The sequence below is a fragment of the Physeter macrocephalus genome, chromosome 9 (assembly GCF_002837175.3).
Source record: "Physeter macrocephalus isolate SW-GA chromosome 9, ASM283717v5, whole genome shotgun sequence".
Lineage (NCBI taxonomy): Eukaryota > Metazoa > Chordata > Mammalia > Artiodactyla > Physeteridae > Physeter > Physeter macrocephalus.
In genome coordinates this window covers 75490932-75515213 of record NC_041222.1, presented here as the reverse complement: position 1 = coordinate 75515213, position 24282 = coordinate 75490932, and the positions used below count along the sequence as shown (strand labels likewise).

General features: G+C 42.1%; 1 protein-coding gene across 1 annotated transcript in view; it reads left to right on the top strand.

Annotated features, from left to right (window-relative positions):
* The first annotated feature begins 6977 nt into the window (after nucleotides 1-6977).
* The window catches only part of LOC102973958 (FERM domain-containing protein 3), a 272509-nt gene continuing 255204 nt past the window's right edge, over nucleotides 6978-24282 (top strand). Inside the window, exon 1 of the mRNA XM_028494083.2 lies at nucleotides 6978-7052. Within this exon, the coding sequence (XP_028349884.1) occupies nucleotides 6999-7052 (54 nt within the window). The 5' untranslated portion in view covers nucleotides 6978-6998. The remainder of the gene's footprint in view (nucleotides 7053-24282) is intronic.

Here is a 24282-nt window from a genome sequence, read left to right as displayed (position 1 = left end):
AAATATTAATACCCTCATATAGCATAAAGTATATTGAAAAATCAATCTCCTGAAATTGCAAAGATACATTTAATGAATAGAATTCATTAAATTATGTTTCTTCTTATGTTTTTAGAAATGCAAAGAAATTCCAGCAATACCTGAATTTGGCTAATTGCAAATTTCAAAAGCATATAAAAAATGAAAAGCAAGAAGCAACAATGGAAAGAATTAATGAAAATCAATTAGTCATTTCATAGCAAATAATATCAACAATGAGAAACCAAATGTATTTTTATGTTAATTGAAAAACTGTGAAAATTAATTTAACAAGAAAACTAAATATTTTACATTCATCTGAAAGGCAAATCATCTCACTGACCAAAGCCAAATTAACCATCAGATGAATTGTGATGGTCTAATAGGCAGGTGCTAGGCAATGTTGCTACTGCTTGGTGCTCTCTGGCGGCAAGTCAATAATGCATGGAGTTATATGCCCCCAAATAACATTTACTAAATGCAAGAATTTAATAGAAGGAGCCATATAAATGGTGTTCAAAATATTTTCAATGATCATTTTTTGTTGTTGTTGGCTTAAACAATAGAGATTAATTTTCTCACAGTTCTGGAGGCTGGGAAGTCCAAGATTAGGTGGTGGCCAATTGGGTTCCTGATGAGAGCTCTCTTCCTGGCTTGCAGGTGGCTGCCTTCTCCCCGTGTCCTCACATGGTGGAGATTGATCTGTTTTTAACTACACTTAATTTCTTTTTTTAAAGATTTTTTTTTGAAGTGGACCATTTTTAAAGTCTTTATTGAATTTGTTACAATATTACTTCTGTTTTTTTTTTTTAATGTTTTGGTTTTATTGGCCGCAAGGCATGTGGGATCTTAGCTCCCCGACCAGGGATTGAACCCACACCCCCTGTATTGGAAGGCGAAGTCTTAACCACTGGACCGCCAGTAAAGTCCCTAAATACCCTTAATTTCTTAAGAGCACTTTCACGTTTACAGAAAAATTGTGCAGAAAGTACAAAGAGTTCCTATATATCCTACCTCCCCACCTCCCGCCCCTGCTTTCCCCTATGATTATCATCTTGGCCTTTCCCAGAATGTCACATAGTTGGAATCATACAGTATGTAGCCTTTTCAGACTGGCTTCTTTCACTTAGCAATATGTATTTGAGGTTCCTCCATGTCTTTCTGTGGCTTGATACCTCATTTTTAAAAATTTGTTTTTATTGCTAAATAGTATTCCATTGTATGAATGTACTACAGCTTATCCATTCACCTATTGAAGGACATCTTGGACGTTTCCAATTTTTGGCAATTATCAGTAAAGTTTCTATAAACATTTGTGTGCAGGTTTTTTTGTGGACATAGTTTTTGTCTCATTTGGGTTGATACCTAGGAGCACAATTGCTGGATTGTATGGTAAGCCTATGTTTAGCTTTGCAAGAAACTACCAAATTGTATTCCAAAGTAGCTGTACCATTTTACATTCCCACCAGCAATGAATGGGAGTTCCTGCTGCTCTGTATCCTTGTCAGCATTTGGTGTTGTCAGTGTTTTGGATTTTAGCTATCTAACAGGTATGTAGTAGTATCTCAATATAGTTAATGTTGCAATTATCTAATGAAGTATGATGTTGAGAATCTTTTCATATGTCTATTTACCTTCTGTATATCTTCTTTAGTGAAGTGTCTGTTAAGATCTTTTGCCTATTTTTAAATTGGATTGTTTGTTATTTTGAGCTTTAAGAGTTGTTGTACATTTTGGATACAAGTCCTCTGTCTGATATGTGTTTTGCAAATATTTTCTTTCAGTTTGTAGTTTATCTTATTCTCTTAACAGTGTCTTTTGCAGAGCAGAAGTTTTTAATTTTAATCAAGTCCAACTTATCATGCTTTTGGTGTTGTATCTAAAAGTCATCACCGAACTCAAAGTTACCTGGATTTTCTCCTACATTATCTTCTAGAAGCTTTATAGTTTTACATTTTACATTTAGCTGTATGACCCATTTTGAGTTAATTTTTATGAGTAGTATCTAGATATTTTTTTTGCGTATGGATATCAGGTTGTTCCAGCACATGAAAAGGATAGTAAAAAAACCCAAAAAACAAAAACAAAAACCCAACAACAACAACTATTATTTTTCCATTGGATTGACTTTGCTTTTTTGTCAGAGTTCAGTTTACTCTATTTGTGTGGGTCTATTTCTGGGCTCTCTATTCTGTTCTATTAATTTATTTGTCTATTCTTTTACCAGTACCACACTGTTCTGATCACTGTAGCTTTATACTGTTTTAAAGTCAGGTGGTGTCAGTCCTCCATCTTTGTTTATCTTCAGTATTGTGTTGGCTATTTTGGGTTTTGTGCCTTGCCAAATAAACTTTAGCATAAATTTGTCAATATCTACAAAAAAACTTTGTGGGATTTGATTTGAATCGCATTGCATAGATCAGGTTGAGAAGAACTGACATCTTAACAATGTTGAGTCTTCCCACTCACAGACATGGAATATCCCTCCATTTATTTAATTCTTTGATTTCTTTCATCATAGTTTTTATGTAGAATGTGTATATATTTTGTTAGATTTATACCTAAGTATTTCTTTTTCAATCATCAATTTTAATGGCTGTAAAAATGCTTAAAGATCTTTTTTAAAACCCAGTGAACAATATTTACAACCATCAAGCTGTTGGGGCCAGGCCACCTGTTTTCCATTTGTGGCTCATCAAAGTGCTATGACCCATGGGTTGGGAATTTTTCGGTAAGGAGCAGCAGCTTCTACCACTGAGCATGAGACATCTCTCCCACTGCTACTTCTTTATTAGGAACTGGACCTTGCCAGTTCTTCTCTGCTGTGGCCAATGTTCTCACTCCTCAGGTGGATCCATTTTTCATTTACTCAAATGTCTCTGGTTGTCTGTAGGGACAGGTTCAGATTTGGAAATCTTTGGAGGGGAGTTTTAGTCAGGCTTTTGTTTATCAGACCTAGAAATTTTATCTGTTCTACAGATCAAATAGAACCTTAGGGGCTTCCCAGGTGGCGCAGTGGTTGAGAGTCCGCCTGCCGATGCAGGGGACACGGGCTCGTGCCCCGGTCCGGGAAGATTCCCACATGCCGCGGAGCGGAGCGGCTAGGCCTGTGAGCCATGGCTGCTGAGCCTGCGCGTCCGGAGCCTGCGCTCCGCAACGGGAGAGGCCACAACAGTGAGAGGCCCGCATACCGCAAAAAAAAAAAAAAAAAAAAAAGGACCTTAGTTGGATGTCTAGTGATCAGCAAATTCCTGTGGGTCACATCACTCTGAAGTCATTTGGGTCCCACTGCTCCTGACTGTCTCCGTGCCCTCCTGGGCACCGAAGGTTAAGTACCACTATTTGTCCTCTGCTAATCCAGGCTCTGATCATCTCCATTTAAATCAGGGAGCTCCTTTTAACTGCAGAGGTTTTCAAAGCACCCCTGGTCACAGAGAACAAACACTGTGGTACTTTTCAATGATGGCCGTGCTTCCTTCAGCAATGATTCTCCCAAAGCTGTGGTGGAGGCCCCCTCAGGACTCATGGTTACGAGAGAGGTGAACTGGCTACATATGAGCATCCACTTCAGTATTTCCTTCTCCTTGATTCTTTGGATTTTTTTCCTGTACAAATATTGGGGGATTTCCTCCTTCTCATTTTCATTTAGCTCAGTCCCAAAGTCAGTCAATTTATTTAGATGGTACATTGAAACCAGAGTCACTGAAAAGTGCACTCAAATCAACAACTTTAAGTTTATTTACACACATACTTTTCAAGTTAAATTAGCAAAACCTTGTAATTCTTTCTCTTCCTGGGGCTGACTTTGTAACTGGCTTTCCATGGGTGCCTGGATCTGATTCAAGTATTAAGAGTGAGAGTAGTCAGAGGTGGTGGGCAAGAGGTGGCAAGGAGATTGTCTTCCCTTTCCAGGGTAACTGCCTCAGGTGAGGTCGGAATAGGGTCTTCAAACAATGCAGAAACAGCCTTTTTAGATAAGGGAAGAGGCTTTGCTTCTGCTATCAAGAGGGACTTGGGGGCTTGAGTTACTAGGAATTAACCAAATCCTCCTTTATGACCCCATTTCTATTCCCAGATTCCCAATCTTTCCTGATGATAATTATCTCTCACGCATGAAATCTGGTGAGGCTGATAATTCAATTGACTTTGTAATTTGGCAATTTGTAGAAAAAAATTCGAGTTTGCTTTTTAGCCTTGTGGTTCAATTAATAAAAAATTCTTTTAGCTCTGTCATAGAAAGAATACAGCTTTTTAAAAAAGTTGTGAGCTGAGAATTTAGGACTCAATGTGTCATTGCTTTTCTTAAAGTGGCCCAGTTTTAAGCTCACCTCTTGAGTTCATTCTTTGAATTCCTCTTGCTCTTCATGTTATTTCGTGACCATGGCCACTCGGTTTCCCAAAGCCTTGTCTTCAATGGGTACTTCACTCCAGGTGACCGTATGTGGTAATTTCCCCAGCTGTTTTTCATGTATTCCAAGGGCTTCCCAAGCCCACATTATACTTGTTGAACTCAGCCTTCCAAACCAGAACAGATAGCCAATCTCAGATTCTTCTCATTTCCTCAAAATGCTGTTGCTTGCAATCCCACTTTGGGTGACCTCTGTTCTGTCCTTTTCCCTAGTGTCCTTATTCGATTTCCCTGAAATTTGAGATAACAACTTTGGGGTACTGAGCTTGACTCTTTTGGAGCTGAAAGCTTGCTACAGTAAGAAGAGACAAGTATGTAGCCCTAAAAGAAAAGCTTGGGTTGTCTTGTGAGGTGACTTTTCTTTGATCTCTAGGCTATCTTAGATCTGCTCTTTGGGTTGGGAGAGATGATTCACCTCCAGTTGTAGTTTTCATATGGGAGTGGAACAGTCTCAACACTGCCATCTCATATACATATGGAGCTTTATAGAGTACACACCTGTCCTCCACTGGCCTTGTCTCATCCCAGCTTCTCAGCCACCTGTGAGATGAGCAGAACAAACATAGATGTGCTTGCCTTTGAAGCTGAGAAAAGAAATGAAGAGGCTTTCCCAGGATTCTCAGGGTCAGCCAGTAGCTAGGCCAAGAGTCAAATCCACATCTTCCCAGACTCTCCACACTGACCTCCCTGTCACGTCCTGCCCTAACATTCCTCAGCCTAGGGCAAGCATACACATGGAGGCCCACATACTATTATCTAAATATTAACAAGCAATAATCAAGCTATCAATTGTTAAATAAAATATACTCTATCCTCCTATCTTGACAGTTTGGAGTTTCCAGAAGCAAATGCTGAGACTGAATTTGGCCTATTGGGTATTTATTAGTGATCAACACAGGGAGGAAATTGACTGCAATGCAGACCCCAGGCAAGCCTCAGCCAATCCCACGGGGGTGTCCTAGAGCACTGATGGCCCATCAAAGTGTATCAAGTTTAGGTGAAATGACTGGGCCATCCCTCCCACCCCAAGTACAGGGCATACCTTTGGATGAGGAGGCTCTGTGCAGCTGCAGCAAGAGCCGACAGCTGGGCCATGAGCCCTTCCTCTAACAAATACTCCTTAATAACGACCTGTTCAGCCCAGGAAAGGGCAGCAGGGTGAGAGACCCTCTTTCTCCTCCCACTTCTGGATGTCTTGGCCTCCACATCCAAAGTCCACCTGCCTCCACTGCTGCCCTTGGGCCTATAGGCACACCACACAGGGGCTTGAGACACCCTGGGAAAGACAGAGGGGCAGGAGACGCCTATCCCCAACATCCTGGAGGCAGAATCCCAGGGTTCCCAGTACCCAGAGATTGGCCTAAAACCGGACGGGGTATACCTCCATTCTTGGACAATGCGGGAGCAGAAGTCCCTTAAGGGCCCCCCTTAGGGCAGGATAAGGACCCTCTTGCTCAGGTCTAAGGTACTGCTACCAGAGATCGAAGTGAAATGTTGGGAGAGAAAAAAGAGAAATTGCTTAAGGAAGGTTCTGAATTTCTTAGAGAAGGAGATTGACTCTCAGTTAATATTAAACAAAATAAAGGCTTACAAAAATCCCCATGAGTACTAGGGATTGTGACTGTTAGCCTTATTGCCGTTGTAGCCGGGCAAGGGCCTCATGTCACTCTCGGGGTTCGCCCTTGGTCCAGTAATCCTCTCCCGCAGGGGAATCCTCCTTGCGGGTGTAGGTCAGGATCGCCCTCCACCCCCACGCCCGCCGCCAGGTCCCTGGGGCCAAGCAGAGCAGGGCGCTGTCGGGCGCCTGGGGGAGCCGGGGCAGGGACGTGCGCGACCAGGAGCCAGAGTGATCGCGGCCGGAGAGGGAGGAGGCTGCCGGGCCCAGCCTGACGCAGAGGCGGCGGCGGCGGAGCAGGCCACTGCCGGGGCGCCCCGGCCACCAGCGTTAGCCCTCTCTCCGCCTTCTCCTGCCGCGGCTCCTCGCGAGTGGGAGTGAGTACGTCGCGCGCCAGCTGGGGGTCGCGGGCTCGGGGCATCCTCTGCAAGCGAGCCCGGGCGGAGGGAGGCGCAGGAGCGCGCGCGAGGGGCGGAGGCGGGGAAAGGAGCGGGCGAGGCGGAGGCGAGGGAGCGGAGGGAGGGGAGCGAGGAGAGGGAGGGGCCCGCTTGCCGCGCCCCGGCTGCTCGGCTTGTGTGGCCGCAGGCGCCCGTCGCCGCTGCTGTGCCGGGGCTGAGCCGCGCCCGGGTTTCCAGGACGGTGCGTAAGCGAGTGTGTGTGTCCGCGCGGGCGAGCGCCGCGCCGGCCCGGAGCCTCTCGCTCGCTTCCACGGGCCGCGGTGCATGTTCGCCTCCTGCCACTGTGTGCCGAGAGGCAGGGGGGCCATGAAAATGATCCACTTTCGGAGCTCCAGCATCAAATCGCTCAGCCAGGAGATGAAATGCACCATTCGGCTGCTGGACGACTCGGAGATCTCCTGCCACATCCAGGGGTTAAAGCGCGCCGCTTAAAGGCGCTCCAGAAAGTGGCGCGGAGCTGCGGAAGAGACAATCCAGCATCAAATCGCTCAGCCAGGAGATGAAATGCACCATTCGGCTGCTGGACGACTCGGAGATCTCCTGCCATATCCAGGTGCTGGGGCGAGGGAGTGGACTACACGCCGGGCGCAGGACTGGGGGGCCTCTGCGGGTGGGCGTGCGCCAGCAGGGGCGAGGAACCCAGTTGGGGGCCTGCTAGAAAGCCACATTTCTCTTCCTCCGCCCCCTGAGACTGGGAGCCCTACCCAGGGATGGGGGCACTGTCCCCCGCAGGCACCAGGCGCGCGTTTTGCGTCCCCGGGGCCCCTTCCTCTGGCTTACACGCTGCGCTCAAGTCTCGCTGCGCCTAGGCTGAGGGCGCAAGGCAGCTGCCTCCTGGGGGACTCTAACCCCTCTGTTCCCTACCCCGTCGGGATATATGAGTTCTGAGAGCCGAGAGGGGTACCTGCATGTCGCCCACTTTTTCCTTCCTCCATTCCTCCACGTGGAGAAGGCATGCACCAGCCTGGGTTCACTCATTTCTTTCTCCGGCGCCCGGGCTGCGAAGGTGCCCTCAGTCCCAGGGACCTGCTCCCTCTCCCTGCCTCCCCTCTACCGGTGGCCTTTACTTCTCAGCGTGGAGCGGCGGCGAAGTTTCCCGAGAGTGAAGAGAGGCCAGGCAGCCCCGGGCTCCAGCCTTAAGGGATGGGGCGCGCGCTGCGCGGACTGGAGCTACCTCGAAAGAAATCGTGTGAAATCTGAGTGTTTCAGAGAAAAGAAAAGGGCTGTGAGGCCGGCAGGGAGGGAACCCTGCAGGACCTGGGTTCCGGGAAAATGCGCGCTTTGGGATATTGGTGGACATTTGCTCTCGTCCAAGTTGGAGAAGGCCATAGTTGTTTGGGCGAAGGCAGCTTTGCTGGCAACCCCGTCCTCGGGTAGTGAGTGCCTCTGGGCTTGCAGTAGATCTAGTGTGAGCTGTAGCGGGGTGTGTGTGTGTGTGTGTGTGTGTGTGTGTTTCTTTCAGTGCATGTATATGTAGGCAGGTATGTGTCCTGTGCCAAGACCCACTTGGGTCACACAACCTGGAAAGGTCATGTCAGGGTTCAGCACTATTAGCTTCTGACTTTTAAATCTATTTACTTATTTATCTCTGTGATTTCCTCTTCTCACATACCTGAGTCTTGAAGCTCCAGGACGGAGTGAGCTGTTTTAAAAATACTGGGCACCCTACCCCCGTTCTGGTGAGAGATGAATGGGAGCAGCGTCTCCCAGGGGCAAGAATCTGCCTCTGGGCTGTGTTAACTAAGAATGAATGAATGAATGAATGAATGGTCTTCCCCCCCCTTTTTTTTTCTTGTGGGAGTTTGTGGCATAGGGACAGAGACAACTAATTTGTGAGCTGACAACTGGATAAGTTTCAAGGGAGGAATGTGGTGCCCCATGACCTCCCAGGAAAGTAGGCTCCCACTGACTTTTCTGGAGGATCTTGAATTTCATTCTGGACTAAGCATTGCTGCTAAACTTAATAATAAAAGGATTAGCAGGATAGGCAGTTTTTCTGCTGCCACAGGGTTGCACAGAAACATTTGGCATGTACTGTCTTGTGATTCAGAGAGAGTAGTTGTGCATTTTGCTTTAAGTCCTAAAGTGGGTGTTCAAGAACTTTAATCGATATTGAATATGTAGATAATGAAGGGACCAGTGGCAGAGAGTGGGGCTGTTGAGTTCTCCTGGGCTCTCTCAGCCCTCTCGCTGCCCTGTCCTTTCCCACTTGGAGTTGACACCACTGTTTTTTTTTCCCTTTGGGGGAGGTAGTCTTCCTTAGAATAGATAAATAGTCCCCAAAGAACATGTATGCATTGCCTGGTGTTTTGGGAAACAATAAATTGTAGCTAGTCTAATAGCAATTTGGAACGTTAGAGTTTGTATGGCCCAACTGATGCCAAAGAGGTTAAAATGCTATGTTCCAAAATGTTGATTTTGGCATTGCTTAAGAAAATCGAGTGTTTTATTTGGAGGCACATCTGCCCCCAAATGGTGATTATCATTTAACCAATTAAAATGAATTAAAAGATTTTATTTTGATAATTTTGGACCTTATACTTTCCTAGAATATTTCAACCTGGGAATTGATGTTACACTTCTGAGCATAAGGTCACAAAAAACTTTCCATTTGTTTAGGGTGAGGACAAAATGATTTTTTTTTAAAAAGAAGCTTTTGGAGTCACCAGTACATGCCCTGGGGAATCCACCTGTCTTTCCTTTCTTGCTTGCCTTTTTCCTCCATTTTAGGGAATCACAAAATTAAAAGAGAGTGTAGATTGTTACACAGATCTTCCCTCTATAACCCACACAAAATGTGAGTTATGGATTTTTTTTTTGGCAAAACAATAGCTTTTAAATATTCTTTTCCAAACTATATAATTTGGGTGGTTATTGACAAAAAACCCCTTTCAAACAATGTAATGGCTCAGTGTCAGCAGCCTGATAGCCAGTTCCAGTAGTAGATGCCAAGAGTCACTTGCTGTGGCTCTTCATAGGATCTAGGATGCTGTCCCATTATATCATTTGCATGTGAATGTTTAGGTAGAGTGGAAGAGGAATTCCAACCATATAGAGAGCAAAAGGAGAGTCTAGGGCACCAGACAGAGGCCTGGGGAGGGGAAGGAGTTGCTAAATGTTCCCTATTGGGCTTTTTCAACTGAGCCAACCCTTGAAGTCTGGAGACTGTGGAAGGACATGGCTTAGCTCTCACCTCTTTCATTCAGTCTTGCTGCTTCAAGTAGAGCGGAGTCCTAGCCATCTTCCCCATTCCATCTACGTTTTCAGGCGCTGGCAGGGTATTCACAACTCCTTCTAATGAGCTTCCCATTTTTAATACTGACTTTTATTGGGTAAAATATAGACTTTTTACATTATTTCTTTGTTAGCAAATCCTGGTAAACATGGTTGCTATTATTGGAATTGCCTGGAAATTTGTATTTGTATTTGAATAGAAATCCTGGCACTGTGCCTAGTACACAGTAGGCACTTAATAATTATTTATAGATGTAGATTGAATAATTTCTGTCTGGGCTGTTAAATTCATGAGGTTAGGAACTTTTGTTGTGGTAGTTGTTCAAGGAGTCCTCAGTACCTAGAGCAGAACCTGGCATATAGTTGTGTTCAGTAAACACTTGTTGAATGAATGAATGCTACTGGCCCAGTAGTTAATGTAGCTCATTACCTGTCAGCATGAGGGTAGCATGACAGCATTGGACTGGGAATCAGGAGATACATGATTTAGTTATGTCACCAACCAGTCGTGTGACACTGAGTCATTTGACATTTGGAATCAATGTTTCTTATTTTGTAAAATAAGGGAGTTGGGTTAGAATGGATGTCTCCAGTTTAAAAAGTCTAGTTTAACTGTTACCTAGACCAATTACCTTTGAGTAAAACATTGCTGTTGACAGAGTGGTTGTATACACATTATCTCATGTGATTTTCATTCCTATCCTGTTATCTCCATTTAATTGATATTATTGTGTTCTTGAGTGTTATCTCAATTTTACAGGTGTAGAAAATGAGGTTCAGAGATATTAGGCAACTTGAGTCACCTGGCAAGTAAGTAGATTAGAAGCCATGTCTTTTGACTCAGAATCCAGAGCCCTTCTTCTCTGCAGCTGCCTCCTGAGACTTGAGAATTAGGATGCTTTAGGCTGCAAATAAGACAGTAGCCAAGTTAAAGTGGCTTAAATAATAAGGACACTTATTATCTTACCTAATGAGAAGTCCAGAGGTAGGGTAGCTTCAGAGTTGTTCAGCAGCTCTGCGTGGACCTAGGTACTTTCCATCTTTCCACTCTGCCACCTCAACACGTCACCTTTGTCATTTATAGTCCTGATTATAAGGTGGCTGTAGTAGTTCTGAATGTCAGTCAAGTACTAACACATCCACTGTATAAGAGGTGGTGTTTCTTCCTGCATTTCTTTTTATCATGGGAGAACACCATTCCTGGAGGCCCCCATCAGTCTTCCCTTCAGATCCCATTGGCCAGGATTAGATCCTATACCCACGACTTAGCTGCAAGAGTCTAGAAACGTGTACATTTGGTATCTGCACCCTTCACTCTGTATAACGGGAGGTGGGCTTTGACATCACGGAAGCAATGGAGAGGTGTGTGTACGTGTGCATGTGCCTGTGTGTGTGTAGTAGGGGGCTGGGGAACTGCTGTTGGCTAAGAAAGCAGTAGTGTCTTTCAGAATAGGTCAAACTGAGTTACAATTATTGTTACAATAAAACTGTCAGGAACGTTTAATAAGATGTTAAGTGAGCCCAGGCTTATTTTAGGCAATCTTTGTATGATCAAATTCCACAACAAGAAAAATTATTGGATAGTCCTTTGTAGTTGGTGTTGTTAAATCAATTCAGTCCTTACTGAGCTGGTGGGTTCTGGGCAACTACAAGCCATCTAATATAGAGCAGGCACCTCTGCTCTTGTTGAAGTGGCAGTGTGGCAAAGTGGTTGAGAGCTTATGTTCCCGAGTGCTACTTGCCTGGGTTTGAACCCTGGCTCTACTATTAACTAGTCAGGTGATTTGGGCAAGTCACTTTACCTCTTTAGGTCTCAGTTTCCTCACCTGTAAAGTGGGGGTAATAATGGCACAACCTCATGGGCTTGTTGTAACGATTAAATGTGGGATATATGCCGAGCGCTTAGTACCTAGTCCATTGTAAGAGCTGAAAAAATATCGATGGTTGTCTTACTATTATGTGAAGGTATATTGGATTTAATCCTAAGTAGTGGGAAGGCTTTGGCTTGGAATCTAATGTCTTTAAGACCAAACTCCATTACTTTTTGATTGTGCAAGACCTTAAGCAAGTCACTGGGCCTCCTGTTTTTTAATCTGTGAAATGGGCATAATAATTCCTCAATTGCCAGTCTCCATTGGGTTGTTGAGGTGATGTCTATAAAAGCATGTTGCAAATGTTAAAACATCACCCAAATGTAGAATACTATTCTAATTAATCCAGTTGAAAAAAAAAGAGAGAGTGGTTTACTGCATCCTGATTTTCTTATCTTCTGGAACAGGAATTGGATGGTCACATGCAAACATACATATGTGCTAAATATCAGGCCCCATGATGATCCTGCTGGTGAAATTCAAGCTAGGTGCAGCTGACAGCCACACCTTTTCTGCTAGAAAGGACAATCCAACACTTTTCTCTGTCAAACTCATTGAGAATGCCATTCAGGGTACAGCGAAGATCAGACACAAAAGGAATAGGAGAGTTTGTTAAATACTGTGGTCTAGCTCTGACGTGTTTAGGCCTAGATTACATGGGCCGGCTCTTTGTATTAAGTATATTCTGACAAAAAAAGTAATGTTATTTCAATGGTCTGCTAAGATCTTATCTCGTGATGTCCTCAAAGCAAAGGCAAAGTGTATTGACTGTGGGGAGAATGCAGTACTGTTAGCTCCACATCATTTGGACAGTATATCAGCTGGGTGCTTTTAACTAACAAATTCTAATTCAGACTGGCTTTAGCACTAAGGATGTTTACTGGATCACATATCCAGAAGTGCTGATTTAAGTAAGGACCTAATTCAAGGACTATCCTGCCTTTGTGTGAGGCTTTATCCTCAGACTGATAATGAAATGGTTATAGTAGTTCCAGTTCTCACATTTTCATTGGACACCCTCCAGAAGAAGAGAAAAACCACTTCCCACTCAGCATCCCAAGCACAAGTCCTGCAATCATTCTGATCAGACCTCCTGGGTCACATGCCCACCCTGAACAGTGAGTGTAATCAATAGAAGGGAATGTGCTGATTAGCTTCAGGTGACCAGAACCTGACCCTGGGACTCAGAGTGGAATCAGCTTCCTTCCTGGTGGTGGTCTGCATGGGGGAGAGGTCAATGCCTAGAAATCAGGGCTCTCCTCCGAAGGAGGAGGGGGGAGGGGGGAGGGCTGCTAGAAGTTAACCATACTAGATTCTTTGCCTGTCTGGGTCAGTGATTCTCCAAGTGTGTTCTGGGGACCCCCAGGAGTCCCTGAGATCCTTGCAGGGGTTGTATGAGGTTCAAACTATTTTCAAAATAATAATAAGATGTTGTTTGCCTCTTCTGGGTAAAAGAGTTTTATCAAGGTATAATTTGCATACCATAAAATTCACCCATTTAAAGTGTACAATTTTAAGATCTTCACAGAGTTGTGCAACCATTACCACAAGCAGTTTTGGAACATTTTCATCATCCCCAAAAGAAACCCTATGCCCTTTAGTAGTCACACTCCCCTTTCCCCCTAAACCTCCTAGCCCTAGGTAACCACGAATCTAATTTCTGTCTGTAGAGATTTTGTCTATTGTGGCCACTTGATAAAAATGAAATCATACAATGATCTTTTGTGTCTGACTTCTTTCAGTTAGCATAATGTTTGCAAGGTTCATCCATGTTGTAGCATGTATCAGTATTTCTTCACTTGTAATTGCTGAATAATATTCTATTGTTTGGATAGATCACAGTTTATCAGTTTATCTGTTGATGAAAATTTGGGTTGTTTCCACTTTTTGGCTATTATGAAGAATGTTGCAGTGCACATTCCTATAAAATTTGCCATTTCTTTTCGGTATACACCTGGGAGTGAAATTACTGTGTCATATGTTTAGTAACTCTGTTTAAATCTTTTGAATTGAACAGTTTGCCAAACTGTTTTCCCAAGCAGCTGCACCATTTTACATTTCCACCAGCAGTGTATAAGGGTTTCAATTTCTCCACAGTCTTGCCAACACTTGTTATTATCTATTTGATTATAGCTATCTTAGTGGATGTGAAGTGATATCTTATTGTGGTTTTGATTTACATTTCCTTGATGCTAATGATGTTGAGCATCATTTCATGTGGTAATTGGCCATTTGTATATCTTCTTTGGAGAACTGTCCGTTGGGATCCTTTGCCCATTTAAAAGTTGAATTGTCTTTTTATTATTGAGTTCTAATAATTCTTTATATATTGTGGATACAGACCCCTTATTTAATAAATGATTTAAAGATTTTTTTTTCCGTTCTTAGGGTTGTCTTTTTACTCTGATGGTGTCAACATTTTAAAAATTTTGATGAAATCCAATTTATCTATTTTTTCTTTTGTTGTTTCTGATTTGTGTCATAGCTGACTAACTATTGCCTCAGCCAAGGTCATGAAATTTACACCTGTGTTTCCTTCGAACAGTTTTATAGTTTTAGCTCTTACATTTAGGTCTTTGATTCATTATTTTATTGATATGTGATCACATACCATCAAATTTCACCATTTTAAAGTGTAAAATTCAGTAGATGCAGTATATTCACAAAGTTGTACAACCATCACCACTAATTCCAGAACATTTTCATCATCCCCCAAATAAAACTGTACCCACTAATTGTCCCCATCTGGGACTTCCCTGGTGGTCCAGTGGCTAAGACTGTGCACTCCCAATGCAGGGGCCCCAGGTTCCATCCCTGGTCAGGGAACTAGATCCCACACGCCCAACTAAGAGTTCACATGCCGCAACTAAAAAAAAAAAAAAAAGATCCCACGTGCCACAACTAAAGATCCTGCGTGCTGCTACTGAAGATCCTGCATTTTGCAATGAAGATCCTGCCTGCTGCAACTAAGACCCGGCGCAGCCAAATAAATAAATACATATTTAAAAAAATAGTCCCCATCTGATCCATTTTGAATTAATTTTTGTATATGGTTTGAGGTAGGGATTGAACTTGGTTCTTTTGCATGTGGATATCCAGTTGTCCCAGCACCATTTGTTGAAAAAACTATTTTTGTATTTGTCACCCTTGTTGAGATGTTGATTTGCCTTTTCCATTCATTCTCTCATAAGTATACAGCAGAGTTTTCCAGAGGCTGCATGATATGTGATATTGTAACACATTGACTATGGAAGCAGATGTGAGAATCCAGCTGTCTTCTGTTGAGCCAGACAGTAAAGATATTTACAAAAATGTAAAAAGCACTACTTTTCTCACTAAATTAGTCTTTATTTTTTAAGATAAAGTTATTTTTCATAAAAGTATGCTATTTATGTTAATGTGCAATGGGTTTTTTTTTTAATGAATCAATGATTGAATATTTTTAAAAATTGTCAGCAAATACTGAGATATACAACCCAAATAAACAAAAGTTCTATAGATCATCAATAACGTAAGGGAGTTTTCAGGCCAAAAACCTCAAGAATTGCTGGTTTTGGTGGCTATCAATTTATGAACTTCCTGAAAAATTTTTTAAAAACCCTAAGTAAAACAAAATAGAACTCCCATGCATCTTGGGCCTCCAAGATTGCAAGTTACAAGTACTTGAAATGATGTCAATTAAATAAAAAACCCAGTTATACATGGAAAATGTGTTATATGTATATTTGGAATTCTTAGTATGAGCGATATACCTGTGTGTGCATGTGTGCATGCATGTGTTTGCGCATGTGTGTGCGTATGTGTGTGTGCCTTGCAATATTAAGAGTAGAAGATCAAGGGCAGGCTCTGCTGTCGTAAGCATTTCCCAGTTGCACTTGCTCTCCAGCTGAATCTCGATTTTTTTCAACTCTAATAATTAGATAAAGCCTTGTCTTACTTTGAGACCCCTCTTTTGATTATGGAAAATGTACAGCAACAGTGCATTAACATGTAAACTGCTTGAATCAGGCCCATCAGTCACTGAATTCTTAAGTTGTTACTTCTTTTTCTGAGTAGGCATTTTGGGAACTCTTTTTTTGTTTTTTTTAACATCTTTATTGGAGTATAATTGCTTTACAATGGGGGGTTAGTTTCTGCTTTACAACAAAGTGAATCAGTTATACATACACATATGTTCCCATATCTCTTCCCTCTTGCGTCTCCCCCCCTCCCACCCTCCCTATCCCACCCCTCTAGGTGGTCACAAACCACCTAGCTGATCTCCCGGGAACTCTTAGAAACGTGGGATAGGGAGGGGTGGGAGGGAGACGCAAGAGGGAGGAGATATGGGGATATATGTATATGTATAGCTGATTCACTTTGTTATAAAGCAGAAACTAACACACCATTGTAAAGCAATTATACTGCAATAAAGATGTTAAAAAACAAAACATGGCAGGAAGAGAAATATCGCAATTTGTCCCACGGAGAATCTAGTATGAGATTCACGTGCGTGAGTAATAGGCATTCAATAGCTAGCAGGGTTCTCTCTCAGTTCCCACTTGGTGTGGGGAAGGATTCAAGTTGCCCCTCCTATGAAATAGCAGAGAGCCAAATGTGGAGTCCAGAGATGGGGAAAAATGGGATTATGATCAGGAGCCACTAGGGCAGGTTTTGCAACTGAGGTTTGAACTTAATTCAGGCTAAAGAGAGTTGGCATTCAGCTCTTGGGAGGGATGTATAAATGCTTTTCAGTCTCTGACATTCATGTGGATCTTCTGTTCTGTTTTTAAAATGCACATTCTGATTCAGGAGGTCCTGAGGAGTGCCCTGAAATTCTGCATTTCTAATAGGCTTCCAGATGCTGCTGCTGCGGTTCTGTGAACCACACTTGGAATAGTAAGGCGTTAGTGAAATTCATCTGTTTTACAATAACATTCTTAATTTCGTTGAGTGTGGGGCTTTTTGGCCCTTGTCTTCCTTGATAATACCTCACCTGGCACATTTCCCTCAGTAGAGGTTCAGTGAATGAGTGAGTGAATGAATAAAGAAATCCATCCAGGTGTATCTATCACTGATAGACTGAAGTGCTGATTAGATATTGATGCTGCGGATGAAACAATTTCTTTTGACTCCCCGCCCCAGCCAAATCAAGAGATTGTTTTTCAAACAGGATTTCCTGTGTTGGCCAATCTGATGAAGCGTTGGACGTCCGTGAGAGCGCATGGGGGCCCAGGATTAATGAGAGAATTCTTGTCCCTCTGGGCCACACTTCCCACTCTTGCTTTCCTGTATCCTGGACTCTGGTGGCATTGTGGAGGAACTCTGGCAACTTCTTGGCACAAACAAATCATTGTGTATAAGCCATCAGTGCCTGGAAATTCCCAGAGGCTTAGGGGACCCAGCTGTTCTCTCTTTCAGAAGTGACCTCGGGGGACAGTGACCCCAGAGGACAGTGAAAAATACATTTGAGGTGTAACATAAGCTCTGGAGCTGTTTGTTTGGTGACTTTCCCTGAAGGTGTGTGAGGGAAGTGAGAGGATCACTTTGGAAAAACATGAAGTTAATTCTAAAGGGAAAGAACATTTGTATAGATCAAGCAATCATGTTCTTCAAAAGTGAATCAGTAAAGTTTTTTGAAATAACATCAATCTTATTCAGTAAACATTTGAAAAATATCTTCTACATGCCAAGCATAGAGCTGGGAACTAGAGATAAAAAGAAAATAAAATCAGACTTCAAGAGGCTGATAGTCATTTGGAGGCAGAGAAGCAAGATAATGATTCAAGGACAAAATGACAGATATATGTGGGTGGAGGACCAAGAGGAGGCATCTGTATCAGACTGAGACATCAATCAGTACCTCTGGTGTAGATGACTCTTGATTAATAATTAAAGGACAAGTGGAAATCAATTCTTTGAAGAAGGGAAAAAGGCGTTCCAAACACTGTGAGCCCTTGCTTGGTGTAAAGCCATGGCCATGAAACAGCATGATTGGACATAGAAATGAAGGAAGAGAGAATCTGGGATTAGTCCCAGGTGGTTGGTTTCAGTGACAGGGGTCATGGTGATACCAATCCAGTACTGGCCACAAATTTTGGGGACCCACTGGAAAATGAAAATATGGGGCTCCTTGTTAAAAATTATTAAGAATTTCAAGATCACAAGAACAGACCATTAAACCAGGTGTGGGATCCTTCTTAGCATGGATCCCACACCCATGAAACTGACCCTGAAAAGACAGAATAAAGGAGAAGCAGGTTAGGGGAGAAGATGTTGAGTCTGGGCATGTTGACTTCGTGGTGCCTGTAGGGAATCTGAGTGGAGAATTACTGGTAGCCAGTTGGAAATAAGGAATGAAAGTCAGCAGAGAGGTCTGGCGTGGAGACACAGATAAGAGAGTCCTTAGTATTCATGCAAGTGGTGGTAGAAACCATGTGGTATGAATGAAACTATTATGATGGGTCTTCCATTTTTGTCTTTCTGCTTGGGGCATCCTTGTGTAGATGAAACCAATGGAGTTTGAGCTCTGGAATTCTTTCCAAGAGCACTTGATCATTTTCCCTTAGTCTGGCAATTCCCACCTGAACGAGAGCTTCTCCATTTTCTTCTGCAAGAAAAAAAGGCAGCCAACTCAGAGTTCTCAGTGGAAAAGCACTTTCCTTCTCTTAATTCTCATTTTCTAGCTTGGAATAACAGATGAAAAAAAGTCCTCTCCCTGAGTTAGGAGAGGCTAGTTAGTAAGGCTCTGAGTTACAAAGCATAGGATTTTCACTCTAGGGAAGTTACCCTTTGAGACACTGTCATGAATATTAAATAGATAATACATTTTAAAATCCTATCAACGTGGTGTAAAATTGAAGTCAACATGTCATATGAGGAGCAACTTTGCAAGTTATGCTGCAATAATTTATCTTTTTAAAATATTTATTTATGTCTCAGGTATCTTCAATGGCAAATTTTGTTTTCTATTTAGTTTCCAGGAGATTATTGTGAAAGTTGATTAAAATAAATTCAAGTTCTGTAAAATCCCTCAAAGAAATAATTTAATGTTAGTAACATAATGACCTGGATCTTAGATGTACAACAGAGCTTTGTCTGAATATATCTATTATTATGCTAAGGTTTGAAATATGATTATTCTGTAGCAGGGGAAGCAATTAGCATATTAACAGATTACAGTTTGGTTTATTACCTCTCACCTCAGAAGCATAATTTGTTGCTTTAAGGCAACATGAAACATCACCAATTGATGGTAAATGTTAGTCTGGAAAGGATTGACTGAATCAGGGTCTTCATATGCAAACTGTGAAAATTCAAGTGCAATATCATTTACTAATGGATTGGTAATAAAATTAAGCAATCTTAAAATAAATCAGTAACTAATTAGCTTTATTAATAGAAGAGAGGACAAAAGCATTCTCAGTAAGTTGGCTAATCATTCTTCCTTGATGTTACTAACCAATGTTATTTTTTGGGCTGGTCTATACACATATGACTGCCCATTGTTCTGAAAATAATGCTAGTCTCTGTGATCTTCATCCATATGTAGGTGTCATCTACAATGTTATGATGGTGGGAATTTATTGGTTCTTTGTTTAGCAGCATCCTTTCTTTCTGCTCATATGCCTCTTGATATCCTTGAGTAGTATGTTCATAAAGTGTATTAGCTAGTTGATTAAATTGAGATCCAGAGGTGTGATTTGCCTGAAGTTGCCTATTTAGCAAAATTAGGGCGGGGTATGGTGTCTTGGGTTATCGATTTGCTCCTACTAAATACTAAATACTACCCTTCTTTTGTTTTTGAATCTTTCTTGGCAGTCTAAATGATGTAATTCTTTTCCACTGACAACTGTTAATAGCACAAGGAAAAAACCTCACACTGACCACATTTCTGGGTAAAGAAAGCATGTTGATGTCTTAGAACTGTCATCTAAGGACACAGTTTTAGTTCTTCTCTACTTTCTTTAGTCAATATATGGCTCGATGTACTTCCAAATGAAAATTGACAGCAATTGATCAGGTAATTACGAATTGGCATCTAACATTGCTAGATAATTGAAAGATATCTTCCCTTTCCCTTTACATGTTTGGCATGGTACCACGCAATACATTGCTTGTATTTTGAAATTTCAAAGTAACTTTCAAAAAATTACAAAGGAAAAAAAGAGGAAGGATGATGTCATAGAATTGTCTATCTATCCTCTGGTAATTTACCTTGTAGTTTTGAGATTTACTCAGGAAGTCAAATTCTTAGCAATCCCAGGCCATGGTATTTAGAAGACTGCTAGAAAAATATGAAAGTAAAGTTTTTTGGTTAGGCACTAGTTACATCCTGGTCAGGCTCTCTTTGTTTTGAAGGCTTAGGTAGAAGAGTAATAAAATCTCTGGAGTCAGGGGTGGAAAAAACACTTCATACCACCTGGAGCCTTGTCAAGGGTAACTTCACCTCTTGTGTTCCCAAACCTCAAGGGAGATGTATTTCTGCTGAAGGATCATGGCGGTGGGGGGCAGGGCACCATGAATGATACGTTTTGTCTCCACATTTGGAGACATAGTTTCTCCACCAGGTATAGATGGCACCTTCTTGGTTCAGTGCTGATTAAAAGAAAAAAAGGAGGAAAAGTTGTACAGTAATTCAAGGGCAGCCGTGAAGTCTGAGTTTGCAGCGCCAGCAGCAGTGTGGTAATTTGAGAATAGCAAATTAGAAGAACAAAGCAGATTTTAATCATATGCCACAGAGAGGAAGGTGGTTTAGGTTTATCTCCAAATTGTCCCTCCATTAGAGAAAGGGAGGTTTTTAATGCTATAATCCAGTATTTATTGTTAAAGATTTCTTTGTTTCTTTCCCCCAGCCTTTCTTTACTACACTCACTGGGTGGGAAATGCCAGTCTTTTTTCCCATCCATGTACTCAGCAGTTGTTAAATATGAAACATTTTCTTGATGTTATTGGAAATGGAGAGGGGGCACAGATTTTGAGATTTGAGATTCAAGATCTTTGCCTTTAGGAGATTTTTGTCTGAAGGCAAAATTGTCCCCTCCCATCCTTTTCATCCACCCATCCACCGATCCATCCATTCATCTGTCAGTCCAGCCACCCTCTCCTCCACTCATCCATCCAACAGACATTTCCTGAGCATCTCTCTTAAGGACCAGTCTGGGTACCAGAGATAAAAAGATAGGTAAGAATATGGTCCTTTCCAGTCTGGTAGAAAAGACAGACACATAGACAGATTCAAGGTGATACTATTACATTTGAAGAACACTAAGGTATTATTGGAGCACATAGAGAAACCGAGGTATCAGCTGGGGGAAGGTGTAACCCTCCTTTAATCTCTAATCACTCTCTTCCAAAGCCACTACTCCTCCAAAGGATATTCTTTGAAATGGATCACTGATATTTTCTTACTCCCATTTAAATGTGAATAAGAGCATCTTTAAGAACTTTGCTCTTTGTCTTGCAAATATCTCAGCAAAAATTGTACCTTGCTATAAAATATGATTTCAAGAGAAGTCACACACCCCATTCCCTGCTTTCTACCAGCTTTTCACCCTCAAAGTGTCTCCTATATAGAAATCCTTGAGCAGCCACTGGGGATCCTAATCCAGCCTGGGAAGGAGAGCGAAGAGTTTTTTTGGGAGGAGATGATGTCTTAGAATCCAAGACTTAGATGAGTTTTAAAGAAAAAGTAGGCATTGTTTGGCCACTAAATTGGGGGACTGTGTTGAGAAGGGGTACAGTTAGGAAAAGAAGGGCCTCTGGCAGAAGGCTGTGCATAGGCAAAGACATGGTGTTTGCGAGGAGCTAAGAGAAATGCATTGATTTTATATGTTAACAGAGAGGTCCATAACATGCAGTGGGGAGTTGGCAATTATCTGCTCAGACTATGCAGACAGTGGAGTGGGCAGCTGGAGACTAGAAAACAGTATTGGCTACTGTTTACTAGGGAATAATTAGGACAACCCCATTGAGGCATGGTTTGTGTGGTTCAATGACCATTGCCATTGTTTTGCAGGGTCAGCTTGGCTACACTTCCAGAGTGAAAGGTAAGACGTGTCGTGTGTTTTATCTCAGGCACTGCCCTGAGGAACACTGGAGTTTTCAAGTTCTTAGTTGAGGTTTTAAACTTTTATGTGCTGTTGGGGTGGCGATGGTTCCAGGACCTGTGACCTTCAGTGAGCCCAGTGATGAAGCGAGTCTTTCTTAATTACAGATCAGGAAATTGACAGACTTTTCCAAAGCAACTCATCTCCTTAACCTGTTAGGGTGGTCCTCAGCCCAGCCAGAGAGGGCCTGATGGAAGTAGTTTGGGGGTTTCTGGAAATAAGTGTTGAACAGAAGTGAGAGGAATTGAAAAAGGCCTCTTTCTGCACTTTAGATCAGCACTGTCCAGGAGAACCTTTGTGATGATGAAACTGTTCTTTATCTGTGCTGTCCAGTTTGGTAGCCACTGGCCTCACGTGGCGATTGAGCACTTAAAATGTGACTGGTGTCACTGAGGAACTGAATTGTCAGTGTTATTTAATTTAGTTCATTAATATCTAAATTTAAATATTTACATATGCTAGAGGCTGTCATACTGAACAGTACAGTGTTAGCCTCTTAATGGTGGTTAACTCCTGAAGGAGAGAGGAATTGAGAGTCAGGGTGTGGAGTAGCACCGGAAAACTTTCCTGCTTTCCTCTGCATACTGCTATACCATTTGCACTTTTGGTAAGCATTTGTTACTTTTGCATTTTTAAAAACTGTGTGACATTCTGGAAAAGGCAAAACTTTGGTGACAGTAAAAAGATGAGTGGTTGCTTGGGGTAGGAGAAAGAGGGATGAATAGACAGAGAGCATGGAGTATTTTTAGAGCAGTGAAACTATTCTGTATGATGCTATAATGGTGGATACATGTTACTGTAAATTTTTCCAAACCCATGGAATGTATAAAATCAAGAGTGAACCCTAATGTAAACTCTGGACTTTGGATTATAATGATGTTATCAATGTAGGTTCATCAGTTGTAGGACACGTACCATTCTGGTGGGGGATGCTGATATTGGGGGAGGCTCTGCATATGTGGGGATGGGGGGTATATGGGAAATCTCTGTACCTTCTGCTGAATTTTTCTGTGAACCTAAAACTTCTCTAAAAATAAAGTCTATTTAAAAAAAAAAGTGAGACATTTTGGAGAAGAAATATGTGCCTTTATTCTCAGAGGGCTTAGAAAGTTGCAAAAGATTTTAGATTTTTAGTCTAACGCCTGCATCTTTCTCAGGGAGCATCTAAGTCCAGAGAAGAGAAGGGACTCACTTAACCTGGTGAGTGACAGAGGACTAGAACCCAGGCATCCAGATTTCCACTTTCATAGTTCTTTCAATTTCATGGTAAGGCATTGTTTATGTGAGTTTGGTTAATGTTGCTATGGTTTTCCTGTGTACCTAGAAATAAGTGACATGCCGTGATTTAAGTTCAGATTCAACTGTTCATTGCTGGTATATAGGAAAGAGATTGATTTTTAAAATATTAACCTTGTATCCTACAACCTTGCTATAATAACTTATTAGTGCAGGAGTTTTTTTGTTGATTCTTTCAGATTTTCTACATAGACAATGATGTCATCTGTGAATAAAGACAGTTTTATTACTTCCCTCCCAATCTGTGTGCCTTTTATTCTTTTTCTTGCCTTGTTGCATTAGCAAGGACTTCTAGTATGATGTTGAAAAGGAGTGGTGAGATGGGCATCCTTGCCTTGTACCTGATCTTAGTGGGGAAACCTTTGAGTTTCTCACCATTGAGGATGATGTGAACTGAAGGTTTTTTGTAGAATTTTTTTTTAATCAAGTTGAGAAATCTCCCCTCTATTCCTAGTTTACTGAGAGTTTTTATGATGAATGGGTTCTGAATTGTCAAATGCTTTTTCTGCATTTATTGATGTGATCACGTGATTTTTCTTTTTAAAAAAATATTTATTTGTTTATTTTATTTTTGGCTGCATCGTGTCTTAGTTGCAGCATGCAGGATGTTCACTGTGGCATGTAGGATCCTCCGCCGTGGCACACCGGCTTCTTTCTAGTTGTGGCGTGCAGGCTCCAGAGCACATGGGCTCTGTAGCTGCGGCATGCAGGCTCTCTAGTAGTGGCCCGCATACTCAGTAGCTGCGGCGGGCGGGCTTAGTTGCCCCATGGCATGTGGGATCTTAGTTCCCTGACCAGGGATCGAACATGCATCCCCTGCATTGGAAGGCAGATTCTTAACCACTGGACTACCAGGGAAGTCCCTTGATTTTTCTTTTATAGTTTGTTGTTTTGATGGATTACATTAATTGGTTTTTTTATTGTTAATTTTTTTAACATCTTTATTGGAGTATAATTGCTTTACAATGGTGTGTTAGTTTCTGCTTTACAACAAAGTGAATCAGTTATACATATACATATGTTCCCATATCTCTTCCCTCTTGCATCTCCCTCCCTCCCACCCTCCCTATCCCACCCCTCTAGGTGGTCACAAACCACCAAGCTGATCCCCCTGTGCCATGCGGCTGCCTCCCACTAGCTATCCACCCTACGTTTGGTAGTGTATATATGTCCATGCCACTCTCTCACTTCGTCACAGCTTACCCTTCCCCCTCCCCATATCCTCAAGTCCATGCTCTAGTAGGTCTGTGTTTTATTCCCATCCTACCCCTAGTCTCTTCATGACATTTTTTTT